General features: G+C 40.8%; 1 protein-coding gene across 4 annotated transcripts in view; it reads right to left on the reverse strand.

Annotated features, from left to right (window-relative positions):
- The window catches only part of LOC133633677 (amyloid beta precursor protein binding family B member 2-like), a 139,509-nt gene that overhangs the window by 854 nt on the left and 122,019 nt on the right, over positions 1-16,636 (reverse strand). For 3 of the 4 annotated variants that reach the window (XM_062026296.1, XM_062026297.1, XM_062026295.1), the window contains 5 exons: positions 15,495-15,609; positions 10,413-10,500; positions 6,911-7,167; positions 4,363-4,542; positions 1-338 (listed from right to left, as the gene is read on the reverse strand). The exon at positions 1-338 is cut by the window's left edge and continues 854 nt beyond it. In XM_062026296.1, coding sequence (XP_061882280.1) covers positions 168-338; positions 4,363-4,542; positions 6,911-7,167; positions 10,413-10,500; positions 15,495-15,609 — 811 coding nt within the window. In that variant the 3' untranslated portion in view covers positions 1-167. The remainder of the gene's footprint in view (positions 339-4,362; positions 4,543-6,910; positions 7,168-10,412; positions 10,501-15,494; positions 15,610-16,636) is intronic. The other variant, XM_062026298.1, reaches the window with a different exon arrangement.

The following is a 16,636-nucleotide window of genomic DNA, read 5'->3' on the forward strand; positions in this document are numbered from 1 at the left end:
TCACCCAAATGGACGCTCGCCCGCTGGGTGGAGTCTGGAAGATGGTAGGCTTCCCCGATCGTGTGTTTCCATGGTTACAGGAGTCCACGGTAGCGGCGATGGCGGGGAGTTACCATGGCGAGTGGGAGGGGTTAGGAGGGGGGGCGCCGCCTTTGAAGCTTGGCGGTTTACTGCGGCAACTCTGTGACGGGCCTCTTCTGCTTGAGGGTGTCGATGAGGGAGAGGACGCCTCGCTTGACGCTGGTCGACACCCGGCGGGACACCGAGTCGCCCGGCGGCGACGAGCCACACGCCTTCTGGGAGGGCGGCCGCGCCACCAAGCACTTCTGGTACCGCAGCTGAGGGAGGAAACACACGGGATGTAAACCACGCCCTCAGCTAACAGTTAGCACGTGTTGACTACCACCAGGTGTGCGCCGGCAAAATTGTCATATTTAATGTACTAAGTTATATGATTGAGGTGTACGGCGGCTAAAATAAATAAATAAAAAAAAGTTAGCATGTGTCACGTACAAAGTTATATGACTCTGAAGTGTACAAAGGCAACAACAACAAAAGAGTTAGCATGCTAACAGGTAGCATATGTAATATACAAAGTTATGTGACTGAAATGTACAGCGGCCCAACAAAAAAGTTAGCATGCTAACAGTTAGCATGTGTCACGTACAAAGTTATGACTATGAAGTGTACAAAGGCAAAATATAAAAAGAGTTGGCATGCTAACAGGTAGCATATGTAATGTACAAAGTTATATGACTGAGGTGTACCGTGGCAAAAAAAAAAAAAAAAGTTAGCATGCTAACAGTTAGCATGTGTCACGTACAAAGTTATATGACTCTGAAGTGTACAAAGGCAAAATTGCCACCAAAAAAAAGAGTTAGCATGCTAACAGGTAGCATATGCAATGTACAAAGTTATATGACTGAGGTGTACAGCGGCAAAAATAAAAAAAAGTCAGCATGCTAACAGTTAGCATGCTAACAGTTAGGATGTGTCACGTACAAAGTTATATGACTCTGAAGTGTACAAAGGCAAAATTGGCCCACAAAAAAGAGTTAGCATGCTAACAGGTAGCATATGTAATATACAAAGTTATATGACTGAGGTGTACGGTGGCAAAAAAAAAAAAAAAAGTTAGCATGCTAACAGTTAGCATGTGTCACGTACAAAGTTATATGACTCTGAAGTGTACAAAGGCAAAATTGGCCCACAAAAAAGAGTTAGCATGCTAACAGGTAGCATATGCAATGTACAAAGTTATATGACTGAGATGTACAGCGGCAAAAATAAAAAAAGTTAGCATGCTAACAATTAGCATGTGTCACATACAAAGTTATATGACTCTGAAGTGTACAAAGGCAAAATTGCCACCAAAAAAAAGAGTTAGCATGCTAACAGGTAGTATATGTAATGTACAAAGTTATATGACTGAGGTGCACAGTGGCAAAAAAAAAAAAAAGTTAGCATGCTAACAGTTAGCATGTGTCACGTACAAAGTTATATGACTGAAGTGTACAAAGGCAAAATTGGTACACAAAAAAGAGTTAGCATGCTAACAGGTAGCATATGTAATGTACAAAGTTATATGACTGAGGTGTACCGTGGCAAAAAAAAAAAAGTTAGCATGCTAACAGTTAGCATGTGTCACGTACAAAGTTACATGACTCTGAAGTGTATAATGGCAAAATTGGCAACAAAAAAAAAGCATACACAAAAACATTTTAATGTTAGCATTCTAAAAGGTAGAATACGTAAAATGCAAAGTTATATGACAAAGATGTATGGCGGCAAAATTGGCAAAAACAAAAAGGTTAGCATGCTAACAAGTTAATGGTATGGTTAATGTTAGCTCTCTGTGATCACGACGCCGCTAAAAGTAGTTCCTCTGCGTTAGCACTTATAATAACAATATGGCTAATACTTGGTTCATATTTAAAGTAGCAATGATTGTCACACACACACACACACACACACACACACACTAGGTGTGGTGAAATTACTCTCTGCATTTGACCCATCACCCTTGTTCACCCCCTGGGAGGTGAGGGGAGCAGTGAGCAGCAGCGGTGGCCGCGCCCGGGAATCATTTTTGGTGATTTAACCCCCAATTCCAAGCCTTGATGCTGAGTGCCAAGCAGGGAGGTAACGACTCCCATTTTTATAGTCTTTGGTATGACTCGGCCCGGGATTTGAACTCACAACCTACCCATCTCTAACCGCTAGGCCAGTATTCTTCAACCTTTTTTTGAGCCAAGGCACATTTTTTTTCATAAAAAAAAATTCCGGAGGCACACCACCAGCAGAAAAGCTTAAAAAAATGAAACTCCACCATGTTGTCGTGCCTTATTTGGAGTTGGTTTAGTGCTTTAGTTCCTGTCGTGCGCTCTTATTTTGGTGACCGTTCCTGTTTTGTTAGTGTTCTCCTTCCTTTTGAGTGCTATTGCCCGCACCTGTTTTTACAATCAAGACTGTTTAAGTTGTGCGTACGCTGTCCTTCTTTGTGCGGACACTGTTGATTGCCATGTCATGTACGGGTGTACTTTGTGGACGCTGTAAGTTTTTGCTGTCGTCCAGCATTCTGTTTTCGTTTAGCCAGTTCATTTTGACTTTTGTTTTGCATAGCCATCACCTACGCTTCAGTGCCTTTTCCTTTTGTTCATTTTTGGTTTTAAGTAGGGATGTCCGATAAATGCGTTAAAATGTAATATCGGAAATTATCTGTATCGGTTTTTTATTATCTGTATCGTTTTTGTTTTTTTTGGTTTTTTTATTTTTATTTAATTTTTTTATTAAATCAACATAAAATTAGTGCACCAACCCACAAAACCTCCCTCCCCCCATTTCTTTCTGTTATCAATATTCTGGTTCCTACATTATATATCAATATATATCAATACAGTCTGCAAGGGATACAGTCCGTAAGCACACATGATTGTGCGTGCTGCTGCTCCACTAATAGTACTAACCTTTAACAGTTAATGTTACTCATTTTCATTAATTACTAGTTTCTATGTAACTGTTTTTATATTGTTTTACTTTCTTTTTTATTCAAGAAAATGTTTTTAATTTAGTTATCTTATTTTATTATTATTTTTAAAAAGTACCTTATCTTCACCATACATGGTTGTCCAAATTAGGCATAATAATGTGTTAATTCCACAACTGTATATATCAGTATCGGTATCGGTTGATATCGGTATCGGTAATTAAAGAGTTGGACAATATCGGAATATCGGATATCGGCAAAAAGCCATTATCGGACATCCCTATTTAACAGTTAATTTTACTCATTTTCATTAATTACTAGTTTCTATGTAACTGTTTTTATATTGTTTTACTTTGTTTTTTATTCAAGAAAATGTTTTTAATTTAGTTATCTTATTTTATTATTATTATTAAAAAGTACCTTATCTTCACCATACATGGTTGTCCAAATTAGGCATAATAATGTGTTAATTCCACGACTGCATATATCGGTTGATATCGGTATCGGTCGATATCAGTATCGGTAATTAAAGAGTTGGACAATATCGGAATATCGGCAAAAAGCCATTATCGGACATCCCTATTCAACAGTTAATTTGACTAATTTTCATTAATTACTAGTTTCTATGTAACTGTTTTTATATTGTTGTACTTTCTTTTTATTCAAGAAAATGTTTTTAATTTAGTTATCTTATTTTATTTGATTCATTTTTTTAAAAAGTACCTTAGCTTCACCGTACCTGGTTGTCCAAATTAGGCATAGTAATGTGTTAATTCCACAACTGCATATATCGGTATCGGTTGATATCGGTATCGGTAATTAAAGAGTTGGACAATATCGGAATATCGGATATCGGCAAAAAGCCATTATCGGACATCCCTAGTTAGAATGCATCAAAAAACAAACATTTGTCTTACAAAGTGATCGTAAGAGATGGACTACATTGTAAATAAAGAGTGCACTTCCCCTTTAAGAGGCCAACAACATTGTAAATAAAGAGTGCACTTCCCCTTTAAGAGGCCAACAACATTGTAAATAAAGAGTGCACTTCCCCTTTAAGAGGCCAACAACATTGTAAATAAAGAGTGCACTTCCCCTTTAAGAGGCCAACAACATTGTAAATAAAGAGTGCACTTCCCCTTTAAGAGGCCAACAACATTGTAAATAAAGAGTGCACTTCCCCTTTAAGAGGCCAACAACATTGTAAATAAAGAGTGCACTTCCCCTTTAAGAGGCCAACAACATTGTAAATAAAGAGTGCACTTCCCCTTTAAGAGGCCAACAACATTGTAAATAAAGAGTGCACTTCCCCTTTAAGAGGCCAACAACATTGTAAATAAAGAGTGCACTTCCCCTTTAAGAGGCCAACCACTCACCATACAAGCGGCCTGCACAGCCTCCGACACGCTCCCGGCGTTGGGCTCGCACCAGAACACGTGGCAGTCGAAGCGATGGCCGCCGGCGTCCATGACGAAGGCGAAGGTGCGCACGTCGTGTCCCACGCCCATGAAGGACAGGAAGCGCACGCGACACTCCACCAGCACTTCCTCTTCATCCTGCGTGTGAGTACAGTACAGTTAGTACAGTACGCATAAATCAGGAGCACCAATACGCCGGCTCACTGGAGCGGGCGAGCTTTAAAGCTTCAATACGTAATCCGCCCACGTTTTCATGAATATATTTGCCTCTGGAGATTAACCGCACGCCCTGAGGCGGGACTAGAAAAAGACATGTGACCCAAACTGGTCATTTTCTGCCGTCAGACCAAAACCAACTTTGTCATATCAACAACACCCGCTCTAAACACATCACCGAAAACATTGTTAAACAATTTCTATCCAGCAAAACTGGTCATTTTCTGCCGTCAGACCAAAACCAACTTTGTCATATCAACAACACCCGCTCTAAACACATCACCAAAACATTGTTAAACAATTTCTATCCAGCAAAACTGGTCATTTTCTGCCATCAGACCAAATCCAACTTTGTCATATCAACAACACCCGCTCCAAACACATCACCAAAAACATTGTTAAACAATTTCTATCTAGCAAAACTGGTCATTTTCTGCCGACAGACCAAAACCAACTTTGTCATATCAACAACACCCGCTCTAAACACATCACCAAAACATTGTTAAACAATTTCTATCTAGCAAAACTGGTCATTTTCTGCCGTCAGACCAAAACCAACTTTGTCATATCAACAACACCCGCTCTAAACACATCACCGAAAACATTGTTAAACAATTTCTATCCAGCAAAACTGGTCATTTTCTGCCGTCAGACCAAAACCAACTTTGTCATATCAACAACACCCGCTCTAAACACATCACCAAAACATTGTTAAACAATTTCTATCCAGCAAAACTGGTCATTTTCTGCCATCAGACCAAATCCAACTTTGTCATATCAACAACACCCGCTCCAAACACATCACCAAAAACATTGTTAAACAATTTCTATCTAGCAAAACTGGTCATTTTCTGCCATCAGACCAAAACCAACTTTGTCATATCAACAACACCCGCTCTAAACACATCACCAAAACATTGTTAAACTATTTCTATTTAGTGAAACTGGTCATTTTCTGCCCTCAGACCAAAACCAACTTTGTCATATCAACAACACCCGCTCTAAACACATCACCAAAAACATTGTTATACAATTTCTATCCAGCAAAACTGGTCATTTTCTGCCATCAGACCAAAACCAACTTTGTCATATCAACAACACCCGCTCTAAACACATCACCAAAAACATTGTTAAACAATTTCTATCTAGCAAAACTGGTCATTTTCTGCCATCAGACCAAAACCAACTTTGTCATATCAACAACACCCGCTCTAAACACATCACCAAAACATTGTTAAACAATTTCTATCCAGCAAAACTGGTCATTTTCTGCCATCAGACCAAATCCAACTTTGTCATATCAACAACACCCGCTCCAAACACATCACCAAAAACATTGTTAAACAATTTCTATCTAGCAAAACTGGTCATTTTCTGCCATCAGACCAAAACCAACTTTGTCATATCAACAACACCCGCTCTAAACACATCACCAAAACATTGTTAAACTATTTCTATTTAGTGAAACTGGTCATTTTCTGCCCTCAGACCAAAACCAACTTTGTCATATCAACAACACCCGCTCTAAACACATCACCAAAAACATTGTTATACAATTTCTATCCAGCAAAACTGGTCATTTTCTGCCATCAGACCAAAACCAACTTTGTCATATCAACAACACCCGCTCTAAACACATCACCAAAACATTGTTAAACTATTTCTATCTAGTGAAACTGGTCATTTTCTGCCCTCAGACCAAAACCAACTTTGTCATATCAACAACACCCGCTCTAAACACATCACCAAAAACATTGTTATACAATTTCTATCCAGCAAAACTGGTCATTTTCTGCCATCAGACCAAAACCAACTTTGTCATATCAACAACACCCGCTCTAAACACATCACCAAAAACATTGTTAAACAATTTCTATCTAGCAAAACTGGTCATTTTCTGCCATCAGACCAAAACCAACTTTGTCATATCAACAACACCCGCTCTAAACACATCACCAAAAACATTGTTAAACAATTTCTATCTAGCAAAACTGGTCATTTTCTGCCGACAGACCAAAACCAACTTTGTCATATCAACAACACCCGCTCTAAACACATCACCAAAACATTGTTAAACTATTTCTATCTAGTAAAACTGGTCATTTTCTGCCGTCAGACCAAAACCAACTTTGTCATATCAACAACACCCGCTCTAAACACATCACCAAAACATTGTTAAACAATTTCTATCTCTTCTTTATTCAGGTGTGGGACAGGTGTGCTGCAGGTGTGGCCACAGTCTGTAGTGTTTGAGTTTTCTCACACACATGACCAATTAGCTGTGACTGACCTGGTCCTTGCTGATGGTGACGGTGGCGTCGGCCACGTTGAGGGCCACGGGGGTCCAGTCGTCTCTCATGGAAGAACTGACTAAACTGTCGATGGCTCCGTTCAGGATGTCCATGCCTGCCAGGTGAGACGTGTGGTTACCTCGTCTAGGTGGTGGTCTCTCTTTGTGGCGCTTACCTAACGGTCTGGCCACCGGCATCATGCCCAGGTACAGCACCTGGAACTTCTGAACCAACTCCGTCTTTGGCGTGGGGAATTCTGCCAAAACAACAAGTCCCCTTTGATTACATTAGGATTGTACGGTATACCGGTACTAGTATAGTACCGCCATACTAATGAACCATATACGGTACTATACCGCCGCCTCTAAAAAGTACCGGTCCCAGCCCCTCCTTTTTTTAACGGGCATGACGCCGCGTCGTCAAGTGGTGACATTGCTGGTTTTACGAGCAGAGGAGCATGTTGGGCAGCGCACACACACAGAGTACTTACAAGCAGACACAGTGTGTAGACAGAAAAGGGAGAATGGACGCATTTTGGTGTAAAAAGTAAAGATAAAGAAGTGATCCCCCATTATAATTATATTATCTGCATGTGTCACTAGATCGGCGACAAACACTGAAACACCCTCAGGAAGAACTGCTTCAAGACATGGCTAGCTAGCTAGCGGCTAACGTCCATTTCTAAATCACTAATGCTGGTCTCCATGGCAACAAATAAAGTATGTTTCTTACAAGTAATGTTATCACTGGAGGATGAGGAATAGCTAAACACGCTTCACTACACACCGTAGGAGGATACAATAGCTCACCGGCGTCACAATGTAAACAAATGCCATGAGTGGATCTACACCTGACATCCACTGTAATGATACCAAGTACAGTATGTTCACTATTTTATTAAAGGACTAAAATACAATAATAAACATATGTTTTTGTTAAAATAATGCCAATAATGCCATTTTTTGTGTTCCCCTTTATTTAGAAAAGTATCAAAATACATTTTGGTATTGGTACCAAAATATAGGTATCGGGACAACACTGGTTTAAGTGGGTGGTTCTGACATGTTTTCAATGCTAACAACACGGCTAATAGTCGTAGCCGTGACGGACAAGGGGGACCGGGTTTTGGCGGGACAACATACTCCTGTGGGTTTCAACGTATCAAAGCCCAGTTCCAACTCGGAACTGGGCTCACTCACTATTATGTTATTGGATCTAACATAATAGTGAGAGTCCAGTCCATAGTGGATCTAACATAATAGTGTGAGAGTCCAGTCCATAGTGGATCTAACATAATAGTGTGAGAGTCCAGTCCATAGTGGATCTAACATAATAGTGTGAGAGTCCAGTCTATAGTGGATCTAACATAATAGTGTGAGAGTCCAGTCCATAGTGGATCTAACATAATAGTGTGAGAGTCCAGTCCATAGTGGATCTAACATAATAGTGTGAGAGTCCAGTCCATAGTGGATCTAACATAATAGTGTGAGAGTCCAGTCCATAGTGGATCTAACATAATAGTGTGAGAGTCCAGTCCATAGTGGATCTAACATAATAGTGTGAGAGTCCAGTCCATAGTGGATCTAACATAATAGTGTGAGACTAGTCCAGTCTATAGTGGATCTAACATAATATTGTGAGAGTCCAGTCCATAGTGGATCTAACATAATAGTGAGAGTCCAGTCCATAGTGGATCTAACATAATAGTGTGAGAGTCCAGTCCATAGTGGATCTAACATAATAGTGTGAGAGTCCAGTCCATAGTGGATCTAACATAATAGTGAGAGTCCAGTCCATAGTGGATCTAACATAATAGTGTGAGAGCCCAGTCCATAGTGGATCTAACATAATAGTGAGAGTCCAGTCCATAGTGGATCTAACATAATAGTGTGAGATTCCAGTCCATAGTGGATCTAACATAATAGTGAGAGTCCAGTCCATAGTGGATCTAACATAATAGTGAGAGTCTAGTCCATAGTGGATCTAACATAATAGTGTGAGAGTCCAGTCCATAGTGGATCAAACATAATAGTGAGAGTCCAGTCCATACATTTCCATGTCGTGGCTATGTTGTAGTGGCCGGGTGATGGCCGTAGCAACCAACTCCCAACCGAGGACTGTAATCTACAGCAGAATCCATTCAAGATGTTCTACTTTTTCCCCAAGCTTTGAACCCTGTGACTTATAAAACGGTGTGGCTAATTTATGGATTTGTCTTCTCCATAACGCAAAAAGTTACTAAATTCAGTCGGTGTCTTATTGTTTGTGGCATGGCGCCATCTGGTGGACGAGTTGGCTCACTGCAGGTGCTGTAATGCCCTTCTGTTTGGACTTAGCTTTCAACCGAAGTAGGAGTGGCGTTTCCGTCTACTGGCCGTCCATAGCGTTTCTACTGGTATGGATTCTTCATTCGTGACTCCAGGCTACGTTTGTGAGTTTTACAATATAACTAAAACAATTCTGACTTACTAAAGAGTCCCGTGTGGGACGTCTGTAGGAGTGTTTTCTTTCACGCATATTTGTACGTGCTATCGGGATGTAATCAAGCTAGTGTCTGTTAGAATAATTGTTTCTAAGTTATGGCAAAAACTTTGTGTTACTTTGTGAGTGCCCGGTGAGAAGCAAAAGCTTTCTTTGAAACCTACCAAGAAGAAGACTGGTAAAACTCCACTGGGTAGGGGGGGAGCAAGATGAAGGTGTTCCTGTTTTCTTTCATGTATGGTAATCAACAGGAGGATGTTGTTTTGACCCAGGGACTACAAAGCGGAGAGAAGGCAGGATCTGCCCAATTTCCAGACGACCTCTTTTTGAACCTCCTTTTTGAACTGTTTTACGAACCTCTTTTTGAACTCGTTTACGACCTTTTCTTTTGAACTGTTCCGTAACCAAAGGCAACGCTGTTTACGACCCACTTCCCTCTGGAAGCAGCTGTGGTCATGTGGTCGGAGAAAAGTCAAATAAAGAAGGAGGAGTGCAATCTTTCGCGTGCTGGAGACTTTACAAGAGTACAGTGTCCCGGCGTCTCTCCTCAATTGAGTCCAAATTGAATTCTGTCTCTGTTTGATTCTTTGCTTCTTGTCTTGTTTAATAGATGTCGTCTGTGTTTGAACCTGACAGCGCCGTGACATTCTTTTTTGTATTGCTTCAGTTTCACAAATTCCTCAGTAAATTCGCCAAAACGTCACCGTGGAGTTATTGAGTCCGTTTAGCTGATTGGAGAGCTAGCTTGCTCAGCTAGTGGCTCCATGACGACGACTTCTGTTTTGTCTGATCAGCCGTTTTACTGCCTTGCTACAGACACCGTTTGGAAACAATTAATAATCGTAGTAGGTTGCTCAAACTCCCAAAGAAGCCTCCTTTACTTCTGTGTCACATATAAATAATGCATAAATATGAAATATGGGTCCAATCACTACTTCTAACCCAAACACCTGCACTAATGACGTCGCTCCAGGTAAGCAAAAGTCAACTTGACTTGCTGAGGGGGAGTGAAGACGCTACCTTGCAGAGGGAGGTCTAGTCCCGCCTGCATCCTGTCCTGCAGAGAGCCTCCCGCCATGGCTTTGGCATTCTTTCGTTCCGTCATAATCTGGAAAGAGGAAGAGAAAGACGAATTGGACTCATTAGGAATAAATATTGATACATTATTGGTGTATTTAAAACATGTGCAAACGTGATCTACTAAGCCTGAGTCTGTTCAAAGAGTACGCGCAGAATATGTCATGATTATTACAGCAGTAGAAGAAGATGCACATATAAATATTTAGCGCTCGTAATGTGATTGATCAAGACTGAAACTGTTTTGCGAGCGCTGTTCAGCGTCTATTTATTAGCACTTTGCAAAATGAAAGAAAATATTCTGCGCTCGTGTCCGACATATTCCTGCCAGATACACTATATTGCCAAAAGTAGTTGGCCACCCATCCGAATGATCAGAATCAAGTGTCCTAATCACTTGGAGGAATTATGGTCATTTTCTGCCGTCAGACCAAAACCAACTTTGTCATATCAACAACACCCGGTCTAAACACATCACCAGAACATTGTTAAACAAGTTCTATCTAACAAAACTGGTCATTTTCTGCCATCAGACCAAAACCAACTTTGTCATATCAACAACACCCGCTCTAAACACATCACCAGAACATTGTTAAACAAGTTCTATCCAGCAAAACTGGTCATTTTCTGCCGTCAGACCAAAACCAACTTTGTCATATCAACAACACCCGCTCTAAACACATCACCAAAACATTGTTAAACAATTTCTATCTAGCAAAACTGGTCATTTTCTGCCATCAGACCAAAACCAACTTTGTCATATCAACAACACCCGCTCTAAACACATCACCAGAACATTGTTAAACAAGTTCTATCCAGCAAAACTGGTCATTTTCTGCCGTCAGACCAAAACCAACTTTGTCATATCAACAACACCCGCTCTAAACACATCACCAAAACATTGTTAAACAATTTCTATCTAGCAAAACTGGTCATTTTCTGCCGTCACACCAAAACCAACTTTGTCATATCAACAACACCCGCTCTAAACACATCACCAAAACATTGTTAAACAATTTCTATCTAACAAAACTGGTCGTTTTCTGCCATCAGACCAAAACCAACTTTGTCGTATCAACAACACCCGGTCTAAACACATCACCAAAAACATTGTTAAACCATTTCTATCCAGCAAAACTGGTCATTTTCTGCCGTCAGACCAAAACCAACTTTGTCATATCAACAACACCCGCTCTAAACACATCACCAAAACATTGTTAAACAATTTCTATCCAGCAAAACTGGTCATTTTCTGCCGTCAGACCAAAAACAACTTTGTCATATCAACAACACCCGCTCTATACACATCACCAAAACATTGTTAAACAATTTCTATCTAGCAAAACTGGTCATTTTCTGCCGTCAGACCAAAACCAACTTTGTCATATCAACAACACCCGCTGTAAACACATCACCAAAACATTGTTAAACAATTTCTATCTAGCAAAACTGGTCATTTTCTGCCGTCAGACCAAAACCAACTTTGTCATATCAACAACACCCGGTCTAAACACATCACCAAAAACATTGTTAAACCATTTCTATCTAGCAAAACTGGTCATTTTCTGCCGTCAGACCAAAACCAACTTTGTCATATCAACAACACCCGCTCTAAACACATCACCAAAACATTGTTAAACTATTTCTATCCAGCAAAACTGGTCATTTTCTGCCGTCAGACCAAAACCAACTTTGTCATATCAACAACACCCGCTGTAAACACATCACCAAAACATTGTTAAACAATTTCTATCTAGCAAAACTGGTCATTTTCTGCCGTCAGACCAAAACCAACTTTGTCATATCAACAACACCCGGTCCAAACACATCACCAAAACATTGTTAAACAATTTCTATCCAACAAAACTGGCCATTTTCTGCCATCAGACCAAAACCAACTTTGTCATATCAACAACACCCGCTGTAAACACATCACCAAAACATTGTTAAACAATTTCTATCTAGCAAAACTGGTCATTTTCTGCCGTCAGACCAAAACCAACTTTGTCATATCAACAACACCCGCTCTAAACACATCACCAAAACATTGTTAAACAATTTCTATCTAGCAAAACTGGTCATTTTCTGCCATCAGACAGACACAAATGAAAGAAAATATTTTGTGCTCGTGTCTGCCAGATACACTATATTGCCAAAAGTATTTGGCCACCGATCCAAATGATCAGAATCAAGTGTCCTAATCACTTGGAGGAATTATGGTGTGGGGTTGTTTTTCAGGAGTTGGGCTTGGCCCCTGAAAGGAACTTTGAATGCTCCAGGATACCAAAAACATTTTGGACAATTCCATGCTCCCAACCTTGTGGGAACAGTTTGGAGCGGAGCCCCTTCCTCTTCCAACACGACTCTGCACCGGTGCACAAAGCCAGGTCCATAAAGACATGGATGACAGAGTCTGGTGTGGATGAACTTGACTGGCCTGCACAGAGTCCTGACCTTGAGGTCAGAACACCTTTGGGATGAATTAGAAGGGAGACTGAGAGCCAGGCCACCAGTGTGTGACCTCACCGATGCACTTTTGGAAGAAATTCCTATAAACACACTCCGCAACCTTGTGGACAGCCTTCCCAGAAGAGTTGAAGCTGTAATAGCTGCAAAAGGTCATACTGAACCCTACGGGTTAGGAATGGGATGGCACTTCAAGTTCATATGTGAGTCAAAGCAGGTGGCCGAATACTTTTGGCATTATAGTGTATATATACTGTATGACATCATGACTCTAGACCTGGGGTGTCAAACTCATTTTAGCTCAGGGGCCACATGGAGAAAAATTTGTAAGTCTTTGCTGTCGTCCAGCATTCTGTTTTTGTTTACTCTGCAGCCAGATCAGTTTTAGTTTGGTTCTGCATAACTTCTCAGAGCTTCAATGCCTTTTCTTAGCGGCACTCGCAGTCAGAATAATTGTATCTAAGTTATCACAAAACTTTGTGTTTCCATGGAGACAAAAGCTCTCTTTGATCTTACCAAGCAAAAAGGCTTGTAAAACTCCACTGTGTACGATGTGAAGCGACATGAAGGTGTCGGTTTCTTTGATCTATTGTAATCCACAGGAAGATCTTGTCTTGGCTCGAGATCTACAAAGCGGAGAGGAAGCAGGACCTTTCCTTTGAACTGTTTTGTGACCGAGGGCAACGGCTGTTTACGACCCCCTTCCTTTAGAAACAGCTGTTGCCATGTAATCAGGGAAAGTCCAAATAAAAGAGGTGTGCAATTCTTTCGTCAGAGCGTGGGACGACACTGTACAAGGCTACAGGTGTACGCGCTCTCCTCATTGAGCTAAATTGAATCCTGTCTCTGTTTAATCCCTTGCTTCTTGTCTGTTTAATAGATGTCAGCGGTGTTTGAATCTGTTGTTTATTTTCGGTTTAAGCTTTCGTCTGCATATTGTGATCACGACAAACCATGTTCCCGACATCTACATCTACGACATTAGCCACTCGCTGCCACCTACTGGTATTGAGGAGAATAACACGGTTATTCTGCCGAGCTCTAGACAGCACCGACACTCAACAACGGGCACATTATTTGCGAATTATAACTACTGGTTTGCAAAAAATATTTTTAGCCCAATTAGGCGAAATGACATAATCTCCCACGCCACACTAGACTGTATCTCACAGTGGTTGAAAAACACACCGCCTTAAGGGATACACCGCAAAATCAAGGATTTACACAACTCCCGCTGCCTCAACAGAGCACAAAACATCACCAAGGACAGCACACACCCTGGCTATCACCCGCTACCATGGGGCAGGCGCTACAGGTGCATCAGAGCCAGAACAAACAGGCTCAGAGACAGCTTCTTTCCCACAGATGTCACCATCTTGAACTCAAAATTATAATAAATTATTCACCCCTATACAACATCCTACCCCAATACCCTATTGTGCAATATTACCCTTCGAGTGCAATACGTCCGACACTGATTGTCATTACTTTATTACTCCAGTACTCTTGTTTTGTTCTACATATTGTACAGGTTTTTGTATATTGTACAGGATTGCTTATTGTTTTTATTGGACAGTAGTCTGTTTATTACAATTCTTGTTTTTTTAATCTTTATTACTTGTGTGATTTATTTCTATTCCATATTTGTTTCCACTACCGCACCTTAAGTTGGAGTCCTTAATCTCGTTATATGCAAATATAATGGCAATAAAGTCCATTCTATTCTATTCTACTTACAGTAGTCAGTGTATCGCAGTCTAGATTTACTACTATGCAGCCCAGTTTCTCAAAGGGCAGCACTCATGCAGCCCAAGACTTCTCTTGTGTTGCAGCTATTTAGACAATAATGACTCATTTTTACTAGCTAGTAAATCCACACCGCTACATAATACCAACAAAGTGTACAGTATGGTTTCCTGAGAAGATACTGCAGTAAAACTTCTTGCTGGAAGGTGAGGACGTGTGCTGAGACGCTGTAACAAATCAATTTGTAACAAGTCATTTCTATGACTATTGACACAAAATGGAGAGTGTCAGGTTCAAACACTGATGACATCTATTAAACAAGACAAGAAGCAAGGAATTAAACAGAGACAGAATTAAATTTGGCTCAATTGAGGAGAGATGTCTGGGGCGTACTATTGTACAGTCTCCATCACGCTCTGGCGAAAGATTGTACGCCTCCTCTGTTATTTGGCAACAGCTGTTTCTAAGGGACGGGGGTCGTAAACAGCCATCGCCTTTGATTAACACAGTTCAAAGAAAAGGTCGTAAAACAGTTCAAAAAAGCGGTGCCTGGAGGGGAGTCTGGTCCTGCTTCCTCTTCGCTTTGTAGATCTCGGGTCAAAACAATAACTTTCTGTTGATTACAATACATGAAAGAAACAGAACACCTTCATGTTGCTTCCCATCCTACACAGTGGGGTTTTACAAGCCTTCTGCTTGGTAGGATTAAAGACAGCTTTTGACCTCTCGCCGGGAATTCATGGAAACACAAAGTTTTGTGATAACTTTGATACAATTATTCTCACAGAGAGGTAGTGACACGCTTTGGCTTACCCGGGAGCAGATCTCATGGAGGCTGGTGGCGATGGCTTTGGCCGGCGTGTCACAGCGGAACACGTGGCATTTGAGGATCCGGGTGTTTTTGTCCCGCGCCACGTAGGCAAAATCCCTGTGAGGACAAAGAACAACAAGAATTAACTCCAAAGTTGCAGTAGAGAGTTGCTGCTGACCTTGACTTGTGCAACACTAAAGAAGCACAGTTGGAAAACACAGAATTGTCTCAAATGTTTTTGGAAGATTGTGGAGGGAAAGTATAGTCAGCGCTGCCTGTAGGAGAAAAAGTCACCGCCGCTGTCCATGGAACTGAGGACGAGCACCAGAGGGCAGGGGCGGGGCATGACCAAAACCAAAACCAACTTTGTCATATCAACAACACCCGGTCTAAACACATCACCAACACATTGTTAAACAATTTCTATCCAGCAAAACTGGTCATTTTCTGCCGTCAGACCATAACCAACTTTGTCATATCAACAACACCCGCTCTAAACACATCACCAAAACATTGTTAAACAATTTCTATCCAGCAAAACTGGTCATTTTCTGCCTTCAGGCCAAAACCAACTTTGTCATATCAACAACACCCGCTCTAAACACATCACCAAAACATTGTTAAACTATTTCTATGTAGCAAAACTGGTCATTTTCTGCCGTCAGGCCAAAACCATCTTTGTCATATCAACAACACCCGCTCTAAACACATCACCAAAACATTGTTAAACAATTTCTATCCAACAAAACTGGTTATTTTCTGCCGTCAAACCAAAACCAACTTTGTCATATCAACAACACCCGCTCTAAACACATCACCAAAAACATTGTTAAACAATTTCTATCCAGCAAAACTGGTAATTTTCTGCCGTCAGACCAAAACCAACTTTGTCATATCAACAACACCCGCTCTAAACACATCACCAAAACATTGTTAAACAATTTTTATCTAGCAAAACTGGTCATTTTCTGCTGTCAGACCAAAACCAACTTTGTCATATCAACAACACCCGCTCTAAACACATCACCAAAACATTGTTAAACAATTTCTATCCAGCAAAACTGGTCATTTTCTGCCGTCGGACCAAAACCAACTTTTTCATATCAACAACACCCGCTCTAAACACATCACCAAAACATTGTTA

This window comes from Entelurus aequoreus, linkage group LG18 (genome assembly GCF_033978785.1).
Source record: "Entelurus aequoreus isolate RoL-2023_Sb linkage group LG18, RoL_Eaeq_v1.1, whole genome shotgun sequence".
Classification (NCBI taxonomy): Eukaryota; Metazoa; Chordata; class Actinopteri; order Syngnathiformes; family Syngnathidae; genus Entelurus; species Entelurus aequoreus.